The sequence below is a fragment of the Clytia hemisphaerica genome, unplaced genomic scaffold, assembly GCF_902728285.1.
Source record: "Clytia hemisphaerica strain Z4C2 unplaced genomic scaffold, Clytia hemisphaerica genome assembly, whole genome shotgun sequence".
NCBI lineage: Eukaryota > Metazoa > Cnidaria > Hydrozoa > Leptothecata > Clytiidae > Clytia > Clytia hemisphaerica.
The window spans coordinates 2,145,127-2,160,589 of record NW_027103562.1 but is presented as its reverse complement, the minus strand read 5'-3'; the positions used below and the strand labels follow the sequence as shown (position 1 = coordinate 2,160,589).

At 34.6% G+C, this 15,463-nt stretch overlaps 1 protein-coding gene across 2 annotated transcripts; it reads right to left on the bottom strand.

Annotated features, from left to right (window-relative positions):
• Positions 1-1,286: 1,286 nt before the first annotated feature.
• LOC136800702 (uncharacterized) lies at positions 1,287-10,669 on the bottom strand. 2 transcript variants are annotated; one of them, XM_067057357.1, is made up of 12 exons: positions 10,475-10,669; positions 8,082-8,172; positions 7,135-7,228; positions 6,791-6,876; positions 6,046-6,139; positions 5,548-5,627; positions 5,216-5,313; positions 4,835-4,983; positions 3,582-3,647; positions 3,359-3,405; positions 2,180-2,331; positions 1,287-2,024 (listed from the first exon to the last, which is right to left on the bottom strand). In XM_067057357.1, the coding sequence occupies exons 1-12, from the start codon at positions 10,485-10,487 to the stop codon at positions 1,816-1,818; spliced, it is 1,179 nt and encodes a 392-aa protein (XP_066913458.1). In that variant the 5' UTR covers positions 10,488-10,669; the 3' UTR covers positions 1,287-1,815. The 2 variants fall into 2 exon arrangements, with proteins under 2 accessions (XP_066913458.1, XP_066913459.1); XM_067057358.1 differs by having other exon boundaries at positions 4,835-4,977.
• Positions 10,670-15,463: the final 4,794 nt, after the last annotated feature.

Here is a 15,463-nt window from a genome sequence, read left to right as displayed (position 1 = left end):
TTTTTTCTGTAAGGTTTCTCAGGCAGCAGAGATTTTCATGCTAAATTCAGTCGGGTGCAACCAATAGTAAAGCAAAAAAGTGTAAGGACAGCTAGACACGACTGTGATGCGGTACATCAAACGATGACTACTATAGGTCTCCGATGGTGATATTGGCCCGCTCCTTCAGAGCTTTAGCGTGGGCGGCCGCTAATACACCATTGGAATATCAGATAAGACGATAGCATCGTCTAAGGAACAGCCGAAAACCGCCGATTTTTTTATTTGTTGCAAAATGGCAATGCCAAACACTGGGCGAAATAAGAGATTTCCGATCCTGGCAATACCTATTTAGTTAAGGGGAATTTCCCCAAAATACGAAAATCCGTCTGTTACGGCAAAAAAGAATTTTCCGGGAAAAACCGCTTCAGTCATTTTTTAAAGAATCTTGCCCTGCATCAAAAAATTAGAACAAATAAATGACAGAATTTTGTCCAAAAAACCCATTTTTAGGCAGCCCAAATTTACCCCTAAATTTTTTTTCTCGAAAATTTGGCTTCATCACATTTTGAGCATTACCATTTTGCATCATATTGTGCAAAAAATCAGAAAAAAGTAATGCGCCGATCCCGAGAAAAGCTTGTAACAGACGGACGAACGAACGAACGAACGAATGGACATAGGTCCAAAAAAACATTCATATTACCTTAATTAAGAGAAGAAATCATGGTGGATGGGCCCATTCGCCATTTTTGGTGCAATTAGGTGGAATTTATTTTGGCGATTTAAAAAAAATTCTAAATTTCACTAAAATTAATTTTACTTTAGGCGTACAAACTTTCGTGAGCAGAAACTTTCGCGAGTACGAAAAATCGCGAAATTCACGACATTTACTTTCGCGAATTTAACGGAAAAATAATTTTCGCGAGCATAAACTTTCGCGAATCAAGACGTAAAATTGAGAATTTTCACATAAAACAATGGCTTAGAGGGACAAATACTTCTTAAATTGGCTTGAAACATTTGTCCTTTGACTTAATAGTCTTTTAGCAGGCAAAAAAGTACCATAAAAGTTACATTTTATTCAAAGTTTGAAGTTTTACAGATTTTCTATTTTTTCAAGAATTTTTCGCGAGCATAAACTTTCGCGAATGGCCCTACCAAAAAAAGAGGGAAAAATGGTTTCAGGAGAAATAGACTAAATTGAACGAAAATTAAATTTGGTGAGAATTTATTTGGCGAATAACCTATATATTTAAATTTTGCGGTATGAAATTTTGGGGTGGTCTAAGAAATTACTAAAAATGTCGATTGTTTAAACAAGTATTTTTACAACTAATAATATACAACAGCGTCAACTATAAATAACAACGGTTAAAATATTGGTAAAATTAAATTTGTCGCAACCAAGATTTTTTTGACTTCAAGAAGTCGCCAAACTTGCGAAGTCTTTTGATTCACTTTATCTTTCCTTAGATATTCTTACGCGTACCAAATTTATGTGATATGTTATTCAAATATTAATAGTTTAATTTGATCATTGTCGCTGGATGTTTATACTATAATCCTCAGCTTAAAAATTTGTCGAAATTTTATACAAACAATTGAATATAGACAAAAAAAATTTTCGAAATTTGATGGGTTCTTTTAACAGCTGTTATCTGGAGAAGGGGAATTCAATCACACACAAAAATTTCGAATCAAAGTAGAAATGCTTTGACAGGGTACTTGTTCATTTCTGCTGTGGCACTACGGGCAACACAAATAAAAATTTAAATGAAGAATATCCACTTTTAAATAAATTATTAGGTGAAAAAGACCAGTTACGAAAAATAATCAAAAATTACGAATAATAGAGCACATATCTAGATATAGTTGCTTAGCTTCAGCAGCATTCTCTGGTTCTTCAGCATTCAACTCCTGCATAATAAAATGAGCCAAGGCATTAAACTCTACGGAACAACCATTGAGTAGAGGTTCGGTGGTTACTTCATTTGCGATTTCAATATCTTCATCTGTCACAGGTACTATGTAATCCTCTGCGTCTAAGTTTTGTAAAAGAGAGTAAGATTGAATTATCTGAATAGGATTTAATCATTAATGAGAAGAAGAAGCCTTTGAAAAATATCTAAAGTCGAAGATATTACAGAACGATTTTAACCCCAAACGTAATAATGGAATATGTGAAGAATCCATTTACCATAAACTTCTGGGATATCATAAATTACATTTGGCCGTCCACTCGGACATTCTTGGAAATTATAACGACGGATTCTATGCGTATTGTGCAGCTCCTTTGCTCCATCTAAAGATCTCTGTATCAGGCTCATGTAACTGAAGCGCAGACAATCCCTATAAAAACAAGTTATATTTAATTCATATATATTTCACAGGTCTATCGACCTCTACGAAATAATTTTAGATTTATAAAATATTGTCTAATTCTTCATCTGTCGTCCAGTCGTCAGAAGATATGGACAGAGAAGACTTTGTTTTGGTCTTTGTCCTAGGTTTTCGAACTAGGCAAAGGTTTGTTCTAGGGCTTCCTCTTACATGGCAAACGAAATTATCATTTTTTAAATTCATTTTTTCGCCTTTTGGTACATATCTTTAATAATTTTTCTTTCGTTGATGGTGAAGTCGTCTGTAATGCTAAAGCCACCAATTTCGTTGAATCGTTTCAGCTCATGCAGATTTTGCATTATCCGTTCTTTTTCCTCCATACTTTTTAAGATATATAAAAAGGGACAACTATTCTTTTTGTAAAACAAAAAGTAATCAAAATGTTTGTTAACTACTCTTCTGTGCTTAATTGTAAGGGGGATGATTTTAAATTTTTTCGGGAAAAATCCCCCCAATAGTATTTCCCCCCATTTTATGAAATTTCACTGAAAAAGTACCAAAACCTTCATTTTCCTAGGGTTTTTTGGGAAAGTCACCCCACTTTTGCGGGGATTAAATTTCGCGGATATCACAGATTTGGGTGTCATCCAAGAAAATCCGCGAAGTATAGTCTCAACAGAAATTTGAGTAGGCCTTATCCGCGAAATATTTCTAAAAAATAAACTCAAAAAATGTTGAATAAGTACTTTTTGAATGTTTACTGGCATCGATGCCACTTTTGTTTGACAATATTTTCACGATTTCGTTGCCTTTAGTGTCAAATCATGCATGCTGGTTTTTAAAATACGTATTGTTAGCACTTCTTGGATTTCCAAGACCCTAAAATTCCCCAAACAATTTTACTCCTTTGCAAAACAATTTCACGAGTAAAATTCATTAACTCGTCTAGCTTATTTCAAACGCACATTTTTCGTTTAATTTAACTCAGTTGAGCATATTCGGTTAGAATAAAGACATATTTCATTGAAGATTTTACCTGAATAAATCGTCTGTTTCGTCTAGCTCTCCAGCATCACGCATGTCCTTATTTTATGAATGATAAATAATACACGTTAGTGGATCAAGATAAAAAACTTCGAATGAAACGTCACAAATAGAATTTTAAGAAGTTTCCCTTTTGAATCCTCAAGATATGTTCTAAACTATAAAGAATGACTCAAAACGGTTTAGTTTCGTAACTTATGAGGAAGTTTAATCACCTTGAAATGACTCATCCAGTATTGCGTCACTGTTGGCCGAAGCTTGCTCCAGTATGCTTCAATTCTCTAAAAATAGATAAAAACAATTTCAAAATCCCCATTGTATGGTGTGCGCAAAAGGCTTTTCAAGAAAAATTTACCTTGGGGTCAAACTTAACATTTATGTAATTTGACTGTTATTATAAATTATTGAACTTTGACACTCATAATTCTTTTAATTACCTTCTAAGTGAGTCAGCCAGCCCCTATATATCTAGACATTTGGCTTTTAATCGATCCCTTATCCTTATCCTTATCTCTCGATACCCAATATCCTCAACATCCACACAAATATTTCATAAAATTAATAATTTGCAATAATTTTGGAACTTCAAATACAGTATTTTATTATGATTCCCGGACAATTCCCCTTTGCAAATCCCCTCATCTAGTGAAGCCCCCCCCGCAGACACTGCCATCTGGTGAACCCCCCAGAAAATTTCTCCTCAGTGAATTCCCACTCAAATATTTTAAACATTATTTTGAAAAGCAGATTAGTTTCTAAAGTCTTATGCCATGAAAATCCTAAACAAAACCAAAACCCTAAGCAATTATATTTATGAACCTATCTTTACCAACATATAAACACAGCCTGGAAATGGAATTATATGTTTTTTATAAGACATGAAAAATTCTAAATCAGATTCATATATTTATAAAAACATTCTAGTGACAAGGCTCAAAAAATGCTTTCAAGATGCTTCTTAATCTTATATTCAATATCTAGTGAAATACTGGCATAATATAGACACCGACAAAAATACTTTCGTAAAAAATTCAAAGGTATACTTTTCCTAATCTGAGCATAACTATGCTAATAGTAGCAATGCTTTAATACAAACATGTCCTTGGCAGTTACCTATCAGAAACTTTAGCTTATCGATTTTGAAGGAAAATCTAATAGAAAGAAAATTCATTACACAATAGATTTTGTGATTTACCCAGTCTAGTACCTAAATGCCAATAAAAAGGACTACAAATCATACATATCTGATATTGTTTAATTCTCATTTTTAGGTACCTGTGGGTGGAAATTCACCAGGGTAAATTGTCGGAAGGGGGATTTTCCGGCGGCTTACACAGGGAGGGGGTTCATCGGGGGAATTTTCCAGGCACATGATAGAATTTTACTTTTATTTAATAAGTCTAAATGTTAAAATGATATAATATTTTCCTGAAGCAAAATTTCCAAAACTGTATACACAATAGCAAACCTGGTTCGACGTTGACTTCCCATACAGAAAGCTTTGTAACCCAAAAGCATTGTCACTTTCGTCAATGGGGTGTGTGCGAAAGAGGCGTTGAATGCCTGCAACATTGGAGTTTTCAGTGCCACAGTCTGCTCTTATTCTCCGTGCTGTTCCTAGCGAAAAATAAATTATTTCAAACTTTTTAACCAATTAAAACAGTTTAAAGAAGTTTGATCGAACTCTTTTTCTTAAAAGCGCCTCAAAGGCTATGACACTTCAGGGCACTTTAGCAAGGGTTAAAAAAGAAAGTGTCCCACGAAAAAAAATACCAACCAGTGTAAAAGTCTTGGTAAAATCTAAAGGACAGAATGAATATAAAAGAAACTACAAAAACACATTATTTACCATTGGTTTGAGACACAAAATTTAAATAATATTTTGCGATTATTGCCGGGTCATTATTTGTTGAATTAACATTCAGCCATAAAATCTTTCTGGAGAACCTAAAAAATTGTAAGAAGATACTAAATACTGCAATCACTATTAATAATCAATGTTAGTTTGAAGACAGTAAGTGAAAATTTATACAAATTCAATTGATCTCGTTTAGTATCATTTTAATTCCAAATTCCAAAGTAAATAAAGAGAAGCATAGTATTTGTTTTCAACTTTTTCATTAAAATAAAAAATGTTACCAAGAACACAATTTTTACTGCGTACTGCGCTAATAAATTTACCCATCAATGCAGCCATGTATTGCGAATCCATAGGGCTTAAGCTTATCATATCCGTCCATGTGCCATAATTCATTTGGGCCCTGAATAAAAAATACAAGATCGGTAAATACATAATAGAGACAAAGAAATAATCAACAAGTGTAAAATACATCGGAATACCCGTGAAACCTTGATGTTGAAATTTTAAAGCCAAAATACCGACGGGTGTAGTATATTCACTATTGTGTAGATAAAACAAACCATTTTAGTAAAATTTCCTAATGAAATTGTAAATAATTGTAAAAAAAATAACAAAATTTGCTATCAACACAACCCCTCCTGAAAAGGGCTTTTTACAGAGGGTAAATGTCAGAGATTACAAAGAGTAATCTTTGTAAAATCGTTATTGAATATTTTTTGTTTTTTTACCTATCAGTAGTAAATAAATGGGGATTTTATGGCTTGACTGATTCAATAGGAAATAGCCCTAAATCTAAGTGCAAAAATGAGTTTACTAACCTTACAAACATATGTCCTACGTCGAAGCCTTCTTTTTTTTCTGCTGTTCACACCTTCAGGGTCCAAACGGCCTAATATCTGCCTCACCTGTTCCCTAGAAAAAATTACAAAGGATAAAAAATTATGTGTCAAATTTAATGTTTTGTAAGAGGACTTATGGTCAGTCTTTGTTGCAGTATCTTTTTTTTCAAAGAACAGACAAATTCTAGTTACCGTTCGAAAAATTGACAGAAGAATGAATTAAATGGATTTAACATTCATAACATTTTAACCCGGTTATTACCATAATGGCTTTGAGGCCTGAAAATGGGGAAAAGATGTACGATACAGTTAATATTAACATTATAAAAAGGATACTTCATGTCATGGAAGGGAAGAAGTTAACTACCAGATTGTTTGCTCACTCGACTGTTTTGAAAAAAAAAAATTTAATTTATATCAGAGGAAATTGTGGACCAAGAATCAATTCTTTTTGTGTCGTCTATTTAATTGATCTAAATTTAGTTATAACTTTGGTTGCAAATTAGCAAGTTTGTCAACACAATCAATGACACAATCATAGACTTTATTAAATTTCAAGTCTCCATTTCTGGAACTCTTATCCACAATTTTTATAATAGACTCGTAACAGCCAAATATAAATGAAGTTTCTTTTTTACAGTCAATAAAACTTTTAAAATTTGAGGAGCAATTATAACGATTTTGTCCAATAAAAATTTCCTAAATTTTACTCAAAGATACTCACCTGGATGTATTGAGATGATATTTAATGATAAGTTTTTGGTGCATACTGCGATATCCAAGGTTGCAACCATCACTTAGGAGCTCAGACTGAAAGTAAGTTAAAAAAAAAAGGATCCTGTATTTTTTTTCTTTTGAGACATGTCGTATAGTTGCTCATCCTAGATCTCTTGTGCGGAAATCCTACATCAGTTTTTTGTTATTCTTCAAAAGAACTTGCAGAGAGAAGTTCAAGTCAATACTTTATAAAAATTAAATTCCCAAATTTCATCTTCCTCCTTTAAATCCCTGATAATGGTTATGATTTTTAAGGTCAAAAAAGTTTAACAAACAAACAAGCAAACATACCTGTATAACCTCGGTAACATCAGCAATATTTTCATCATTGTTCAATCTTCTTCTTAAGTTGTATCTCTTCAAAATTCGTTTCAATTGTCTTAAACTTAACAAAAGAAGCAGATGAGATGAAGTTTTATAAGATACTTCACTAATTGGTCATTTGAAGTAATAAACATCATGATGCGTTCTTTAGAAAAAAAGTAACAAAATTGTTTTATTACTGGTTAACGACCAACCAAATCAAATAAGAGCTTGTAAAAACTCTATCTCGTCCCAAAAGAAGACAATATCTTTTGATTTATGTTATCATTTTCATTCACACCAGGAAATATATAGTATAGTTGACAGTCACAATAAACGATAGGATATCTCCCTTCAGAAACATAAAAAAGCAACAAAAATAATTATTTGTGTCTCTATCCGGGGGAGGGGTACTTAGGCAAAATTGGGTAAGGGGACGCACCGCTGGTCAGGATCCCTTTTTTGAGTTCTGAAGTTATCTTACAGGGTCCCAATTTTATTAATTTTCAAGATGTGTATCTGAAAGGGTCGACTTTTGGTAATTATTTTTGACAATTTTCAGGGTGAAAATTAGAAATGTCTCAATTTTTCGTCTACTAATCTACTTAATCATTTTTAAAATTTAAATTTGCAAATTTTCTTTTTGACAGGGTCCATTCTTTGAACTCTAGCAGCACTGCCCTGTTGGGAGCTTTGACCGATAGGTATACTTTGGTCGTGCAAACTTTAAGGCAAAAGATTTCTAAATTTACAACATAAAATTTTGCAAATTTGAGGAAAAAATCTATTTCATGAACATAATTTTTGCAAATCAAATCAACAATTATAGTCTATAGGGTGTAACACAGAGAGCATAAATCAAAAAATTATATATAAATAAGGAATTCATTTGAAAGTCATAATTAAATGTTATTTTTTATTTGAATGATACATACCTTAAATCTAAGTTATTCCACTTGAGTAAGAAGGCTAAAATCTCCTTGTATGCAAGACCTTCATGGAAAAGACCAATGATAATGTTATCTCCTGAAAAATAATTTTGCTCATTTTACCCAAAAGATTTAATATAAGTAGAAAATGAATAATGATCAGTTTTACCCTTTGCCTAAACATGTAGTCACTGCCACATGTAGTCATGGTGATCTGTTTACCCCCTTTGAAAAGTGGGGGCATACGTCTAAACTTGAACACAAACACAGGATATATATGGGATATATGGGGCCTGATGTTACTTAAATATATAGATAGATAAATTTAATATTTGATTCGTTCGATTGACACCGCCTGGTTATATATCATATATGCAGACTGCTTTTATCCCAAGGGATATAAAATCATTATATAATTGTGAACGATTCTTTCAGCCCCTGGCCTTCTGCCAAATCATCTGACTGTACAAAAATTATCTAGACCAGACGTTACTAATCTATAAAATCGATTACAGGTGTATGTACCGCAGAATGTATGTGAACTTTAGATCTCCTCTATTTTTAGCTGAAATTAGTTTTTCAAATATTTTTTTTATTTTTGTGTATTTTTTATCATAAAATCTCTTCCCAGCACAAAAAAAACTATTTTTTTCAATAGTAGTTTGTTTTTTTTAGTTTGAATTTTTGTAACTTTATTCTAGTGTACCGCAAAATGCCAGTCCGGTAAAATGGTCATATCTGTATCGATTAAAATCGATAGCTAATCGATAACTAATCGATTGATTAAATATCGATTAAAAACGATAATCGATAAATAATAATTGGTGCCTAAAAAATTGTTATCGATCAGATATACCCAGGCAATGTCAACCGAACTTTATCGAACCGATTTTCGTAATCGAATCAACAAACTCAATCGAACTTAATCGAACGATAGCTGTTCGATTACGATAAATAATCGAACAGTAATCGAACTTTACCGCAAAAATATCTTGATTAGTTCAATTAGTTCAATTAAAAATACTGTTCGATGTTGTTCGATGACTCGAGTAGTTCGATAAATGTTCGATCGATGATTGAACCTTGTCGAACTGCAATCGAACCTATTCACTCTAAATCAAGCAATGGCCAAGTAATGGTCAACGTTGTCTGTCGGGGTGTAGACGGAGAGCGGAAAGCTAAAGGCAGTCGAAAAGAAAATCAAACTCTATCGAACTACGATATAACCGTTGTTACTAAAAGTCGAACTAACATCGAATCATGATCGTACATCAATCGAACTTAATTGAACTTTACCGAAATTTCTTGGCTTGATTACTGTTCGATTTGGTTCGGTAATCGAACAGTAATCGTTCGATTAAGTTCGATTAGTTCGATATTAGTTCGATCATCGAACAGTTCGATTGACATCGCCTGGATATACTGTAAGATATCGATTATATCATCAGATATAAGATATCGATTATATCAATCATATATAATCAATTAAAAATCGATAGGGTTGAGGTATCGATTATATCGATGTTAATCGATATTGTCATTTATTAACACTGTACCGTGAGATTGGGTAATTTGCATCAGTGGAGGCTAACTTGCATAGCCCTCAAATGAATGACCTGGCTGGTCATTAAAATACAAAGTTAAATCAAAACAAAAATGGTAGAGTAGAGCTGCAAGCAGAGCTGCGTAGTTGTATTTTAATGACCAGCCAGGTCATTCATTTGAGGGCTATGCATGTTAGCCTCCACTGATGCAAGTTACCCAATTTCACGGTAATCGATATTGTTGATTAAAAATTGATGGTGATAATTCAATTGACAGTTACAGTACATCAATATGCCAACCTTGTTCAACCAACTTCACTTCAAGATAGGCCACCATAGAATGAACTTCCTTTTATAGGATGAACCATATTCATGTGGCTTTCAGCCTTGCACTCCATCGCAGAGGCTAATCAATTTTAATAACTTTTTTTACTAGTAATGACCAAGTTAAAAATTTTTAATTTTTTTATATTTGAGTATTAAAAAAAAGGCATGCATTCAAATAATAATTGATTTCATCGATTAGTAACTTCTGGCCAAGATGTAGTAAGGTGCTGTCTGAGTCTGTGGTGTAGTGGTCAAGTGGTCATTGACTTTGCTTTGGTTGCTGCATACAGGCGAGTAGTGAGGTTCGATTCCCACTTGCAGCGGTTCACTTGGCAAGTGAACAAACCTACGAACGGGTCAACCCATGCCATGTGAGGGTAATTGGGTATAGTTGATTTATACTTGGTTTATTTTAGAACAACCCTCCTGACGTCCATAACAGCAGAACAGCAAAATTCGATATTACCACTCACTGGCACTATACCCCCGGGTGTGGCTGCTGGCATGGACAGTATAAAAGTCACTTACTGTCGATGTTCATTTTAAATTATTGCCTTTACCAATCTTCAGCTTTCTTCAGTACAAACACCCAAACCTTTCACATCAGCCTTCACTTCAACCTTCACGTCCAGTATTTTAAGTAGCTTGGTGCAGCAGGCGCAGCCATTAAAATTTTTATTTACCTTTTCCTTTTTTTTACACACAACAATTGATTCCGGCTTCTCTTTTTACACATCAAATGGTGTCTTTCGGTTTGTACCTACGCTCACTGACCTTTATATAACCCTGGACCAAGTAATATCTGCCATCTTTGATTGGAGTTTTTTTAGAATTGGTACCCAAGGAGAAGCCATTGCAATGCTAAAAATTAACGTTTAACGCCGCTACATCATCAAAAGAATTTGAGGGAAAGTAGACCTAGCTCTCTCGATGCATTTACACCGCTATCGAGTAGTGCCGACATTAGGGTACCAATTTTCAAAAAACTCCGATCAAAGATTTTGCTTGGCTGGGATTGAGAAGCTTTGTCCAGGGTTATATAAAGGTCAGTGCCTACGCTACGATAGCAGAGGGCGGGGCGCCCGCCCGATTTCCACCCTTTCTCAGCTGCCATTCCTAAAAATCGAGTTTGGAAATACAAATAGGACGGGTGACAAGTAGACTAAGCAAATAATGTAAACACTAATTAAATATCCAGCGCGCGTGAGAGAAAAGGAAGATAACCGACTACTCTTAGGTGCCAAATAAACGGTCCCCCCCGCTTGTTAATTTTTCGAAAATTTTCCAACCCCCCCGGACCTTATTAGGACCCCCCCGTTTATTAATTTTAAAGAACATTTTCAGTTGGCTAAAAGAAGTCCCCTTATTTTGCTCCAAAAAGCCTGATTTTAGCCTATATTTACCTTATTTTTGGGTTTTCATAAGTACAATTTCCAACCCCCCCGGCAATTAGGTCCCCCCCGTTTATTGAAATTTCAAAAAAATTCCAACCCCCCCCCCCGTTTATTCGAACCCCCCCGTTTATTTGGCACCTAAGAGTACAATCGTCTATGGAACCTCTAATTAGCGGACACCATCGGGGAAAGGGGTTAGTGTCCGCTAATTAGAAGTGTCCGCCTTTTAGAAACTTTTGTTCTCGGAGCTCCAATTTTGAAATTAGGCCATCCCCAGGGTGTCGGAAATACAAAATTGGGGTCTAAAGTACTTATCTGCAGACACAAGGCCATAGAACAACAAGAGAAAGGTTATTAAAACGCAACAATTTAGTTTTTAAATTTAAGGATTTAACAAATAAAAGAAAATCTAGAAATATAAGGCTAATCAAACATATCAATGCAATCGAGGGCGTCCAACGAAGAGCTACAAGGCTAGTTAGTTGCTATAGAAACTACTCATACGAAGATCGGCTACGACTCATCAATCTACCTAGCCTAAAGACCAGGCGGCAAGTTGGTGATATGGTGGAAGTTTTCAAGAACCTCCACATTTATGACGAGTCTATAAGATCAGAGAAATTTACTCCTCGAACACGACCACGACGTCAGCACGATTACGAGCTTCAAAGGAACTTTGCTAATGACGGTATGAGAGGCTACCAAAGCAACTCTCTTTTTTACAGAAGTGTGAAACCTTGGAATGATCTAGAAGAAGATATTGTTGAAGCACCGTCCTTACAAGTCTTCAAAGAGCGTTTGATAAAAGAATGGGAGAAAAAACTTTATAAAATGTAAAATCATAAGTTCTGTTTCATAGAGGTCAATAGACCTGCGAAATATATTGCTATAAAATAAAAAATAACACCAAAATTGAAAATACAATTCGTTGAATAGGTCAAGGGAAATTTGCAAATTTGTAGAAGTAATTTAAATAATAATACTAGTAAGTGCTTGAAATAAAAATATCTAAAATAATTTTTTTCGATTTTGGACGTCTGTGACCCGTTTGATATGTTCGCGAATTGGAGAGCTAAAATAGGGGTTTTGGCCATTTCGTGCGAAAAGATTTGTCCGCTAATCAGAGGGTCCGCTAATTGAGTGTCCGCCTTTTAGAAACTTTTTTATGAGGATTTGACTAGGAAACGGCCGGGGAAAATGAAAATTGTGTCCGCTAATCAGAGGTGTCCGCCTTTTAGAGTGTCCGCAACCTCGTTCCCTGCGCATCATCAGCTTGCTTTTTAATGCTTTAACTATGGCGCTAGATAATGCAAATACATCTCGTCCTTTGAACACATTATAAATTGCAATTATTTGCTTTACCTTCAAGTTATATTCTATACTGTTTTTTTTCTAATGATCTCTGTAGAGTTTTTAAAAATGTAACAACCAGCCATGTTTTGTTGTTTTTTCTTTTGTCTTGTTTTTGTTGCTGCGCTCAAATGTTTCTGCGCCTCCCACATTGTAACTGGTAAATTTTCACTGAGAAAAGCATTACGTAGAGTTCCCCCTCTCAGAGGGGGAACTCGATCAGCCAACACCACTTGAATTTTTTGTATATGGGTCTGATTTCAACGACTAGTTTACTAGTCTAGGTGACAAGAAGCCTGAGTCAATTTTTGACTCAACGATAGACGTTCGATAGGCGATGCTATCGTGGTGTAGAGTTTTTCTAAAACAATGGTTTTACCCTTTTTCTCTCATAACACTTTCTTTGTCGACTCAGCTATTCTTTTTCAAAGCATTTCTTGAAGTTGGTTAAACAAGATGTATTGGTCGTGACTGACGGTATATACGAGCGTTTTGCCATTGCAATGTCAAAATGTATAGGCAACATAATATTATATAATGCTCAATGCTCATGCTGACTGATAAAGAAAACGCGATTGGATTTCTTTCCCCATTGCAAAAAAACATCGCATTCAGATGATATCCGACGGACCGTAAAAAATATATAACAATAACGTAGACGGTTCGAACAAGACTATTCCAAAAATGATCAATACAGAAATGACATTCTCTACCGTGAAAAGCACAGGTCGAAATCATATATCGACGCTGTGCCGTCCAATCCAGCTTCTATTCAGCGCGCAATCAACGCAGAGAAAAGTAACCATGACGACCATCCAAGACCATCCAAGATCTTGGATGAAGTTCAAAGTTGATATTTTTATTCCCGTCGTTTAAAACACAACTCAAAAATATCATCAATGCTTTTAAAAAAGTCAGTGATAGAGAATCATAACATAAAGTCTGGTCTATCATTTCGAATCAATTAATATGTCATTTCCACAACTAAAAGTTTAGTAATTTATTTGGGGATCAAGTAGAAGATTTCTTTTGAAAGAAACTTATTTCAATTACACTTGGAGGTTTTGGGGAATTCGTAAATAGTAAACTGCATACTTATACAGTCTGCTAGACATTAAAATGGTAATATTCATCTTTGATTTTTTCTACAGTGATTATATTGATAATAACGAATTATAATAAAATTTCTATTATTGGTCTTCAGAGGTTGAAATATTCTTAACCTCTCTATTTAACTTTTAAGGAATTTTCATGGAAATTTTGCTTTTCATTTAGACGGCGTAGCAAAATTTGTATAAAAAGATCTCGGGAAATGGGTATTTAAAGTATGGCTTTAAATCATCAAGCTTAAATCATTGTGGCTTGACCGTTCTCCACCATTATCTTCGAAATCCTCGAAGTAGTAGCGTGAAGGGTCGACCAAACCTGGCAATTTTATAAAATTTTATTTTTAGCGCCTTGTTTTAAAAGGAAATGTCTTAGTTAGTAAAGATTTTGCTGAACACAAAATTAGTAATCAGAGGTGCCTTGCTTTTTGTCTTTTCCCCCCTCCCCAACACGAGGGGAGTGTTTCTTGATATTTCAAAGGCAGTTGATCGAGTCTAGCATAAGGATTTAATTTATAAACTCAAATTCTACGGGGTATCTGGTCCCTTACTCTCCATTTTGAGGAATTTCTGTCAGGTAGGTATCAGAGGGTTGTTTTAAATGGAAAGACCTTCGAGTGGAAACAAATCAAGGCAGGAGTTCCTCAAGGTTCGATTCTTGGTCCCCTGCTTTTCTAATCTACATCAACGACCTGTCCAAAGTATCTTGAGACCAAGCCTAAGATCTTCGCTGATGACACATCTTTATTTTCATTAGTGATTGACCAAAATTGAGCAGTGACGAATTAAACAGAGATCTTGCAAGAATAAGTGAGTGGGCTCGTCAATGGAAGATATGTATTTTAATCCCGATTCTACTAAACAAGCTGTGGAAGTTTAATTTTCCAAAAGTAAATGCTGCTGTTTATCTTTCAATACTGACATACATAAGAACTAGTGAATGTCAGAAACATTTGGGTCTTACTTTGGATTCTAAACTCTTATTCAGTCATCATTTGTACCAAAAAAATCTCTGCTTACTTTATATAAATCTTACATTCGACCGCATTTAGACTACATCATATACGACCATCCTGAAAATTCGACTTTTGTGAGTAACAGCTTGAATCTATCCAATATAATGTCTGCCTTGCTATACAAGCTGCTTTCGTGGAACATTCCAAGAAAAACTTTATTCTGAACTTGGTCTGGAGAACCTTGTTGGTCGTCGATTTAGTAGAAGAATGATTTTCTTCTACAAAATTTTAAACAATTTAACCCCCTTTATTTATGTAACTACTTACCACCAATCTAAGAACAGGAAATCCTATTTATACACGTAATATTTGAACTAAGCGTTTCCGAAATTCTTTTTATCCATATTGGATAACACAGTGAACTATTCTGGATGGTTGTGGGATACTTAATTTCGCAGATTTCGCGAATTTGGGTGTCATCCGCGAAATTAATTCCGTTTATAAGTATACTTAGGCTCGAATTCGGTTAAAAAAAAGCATAATGCTAAGCATAATTCCAGCTGAAATGCAAAAAAATTCGTGCAACTTTTATAAAACGCTGACCTTCTCAGGGTTACTTTTAAAGGGGGGCCGTCCACATTGTACGGGGGAGTCTTCTCAAAAGCGTATGCTTGCGTACGGGGGCAGGGAAGGGGTCAAAGGAAAATGTAC

Bases quoted from the DNA above. Each gene is read 5' to 3' on its own strand.
- LOC136800702 (XM_067057357.1), bottom strand. The intron at 5,628-6,045 runs GTTAGTAAACTC...TTTTTTATTCAG, and splicing joins GTAGGACATATGTTTGTAAG to GGCCCAAATGAATTATGGCA. The intron at 3,406-3,581 runs GTGATTAAACTT...TCATAAAATAAG, and splicing joins ACTGGATGAGTCATTTCAAG to GACATGCGTGATGCTGGAGA.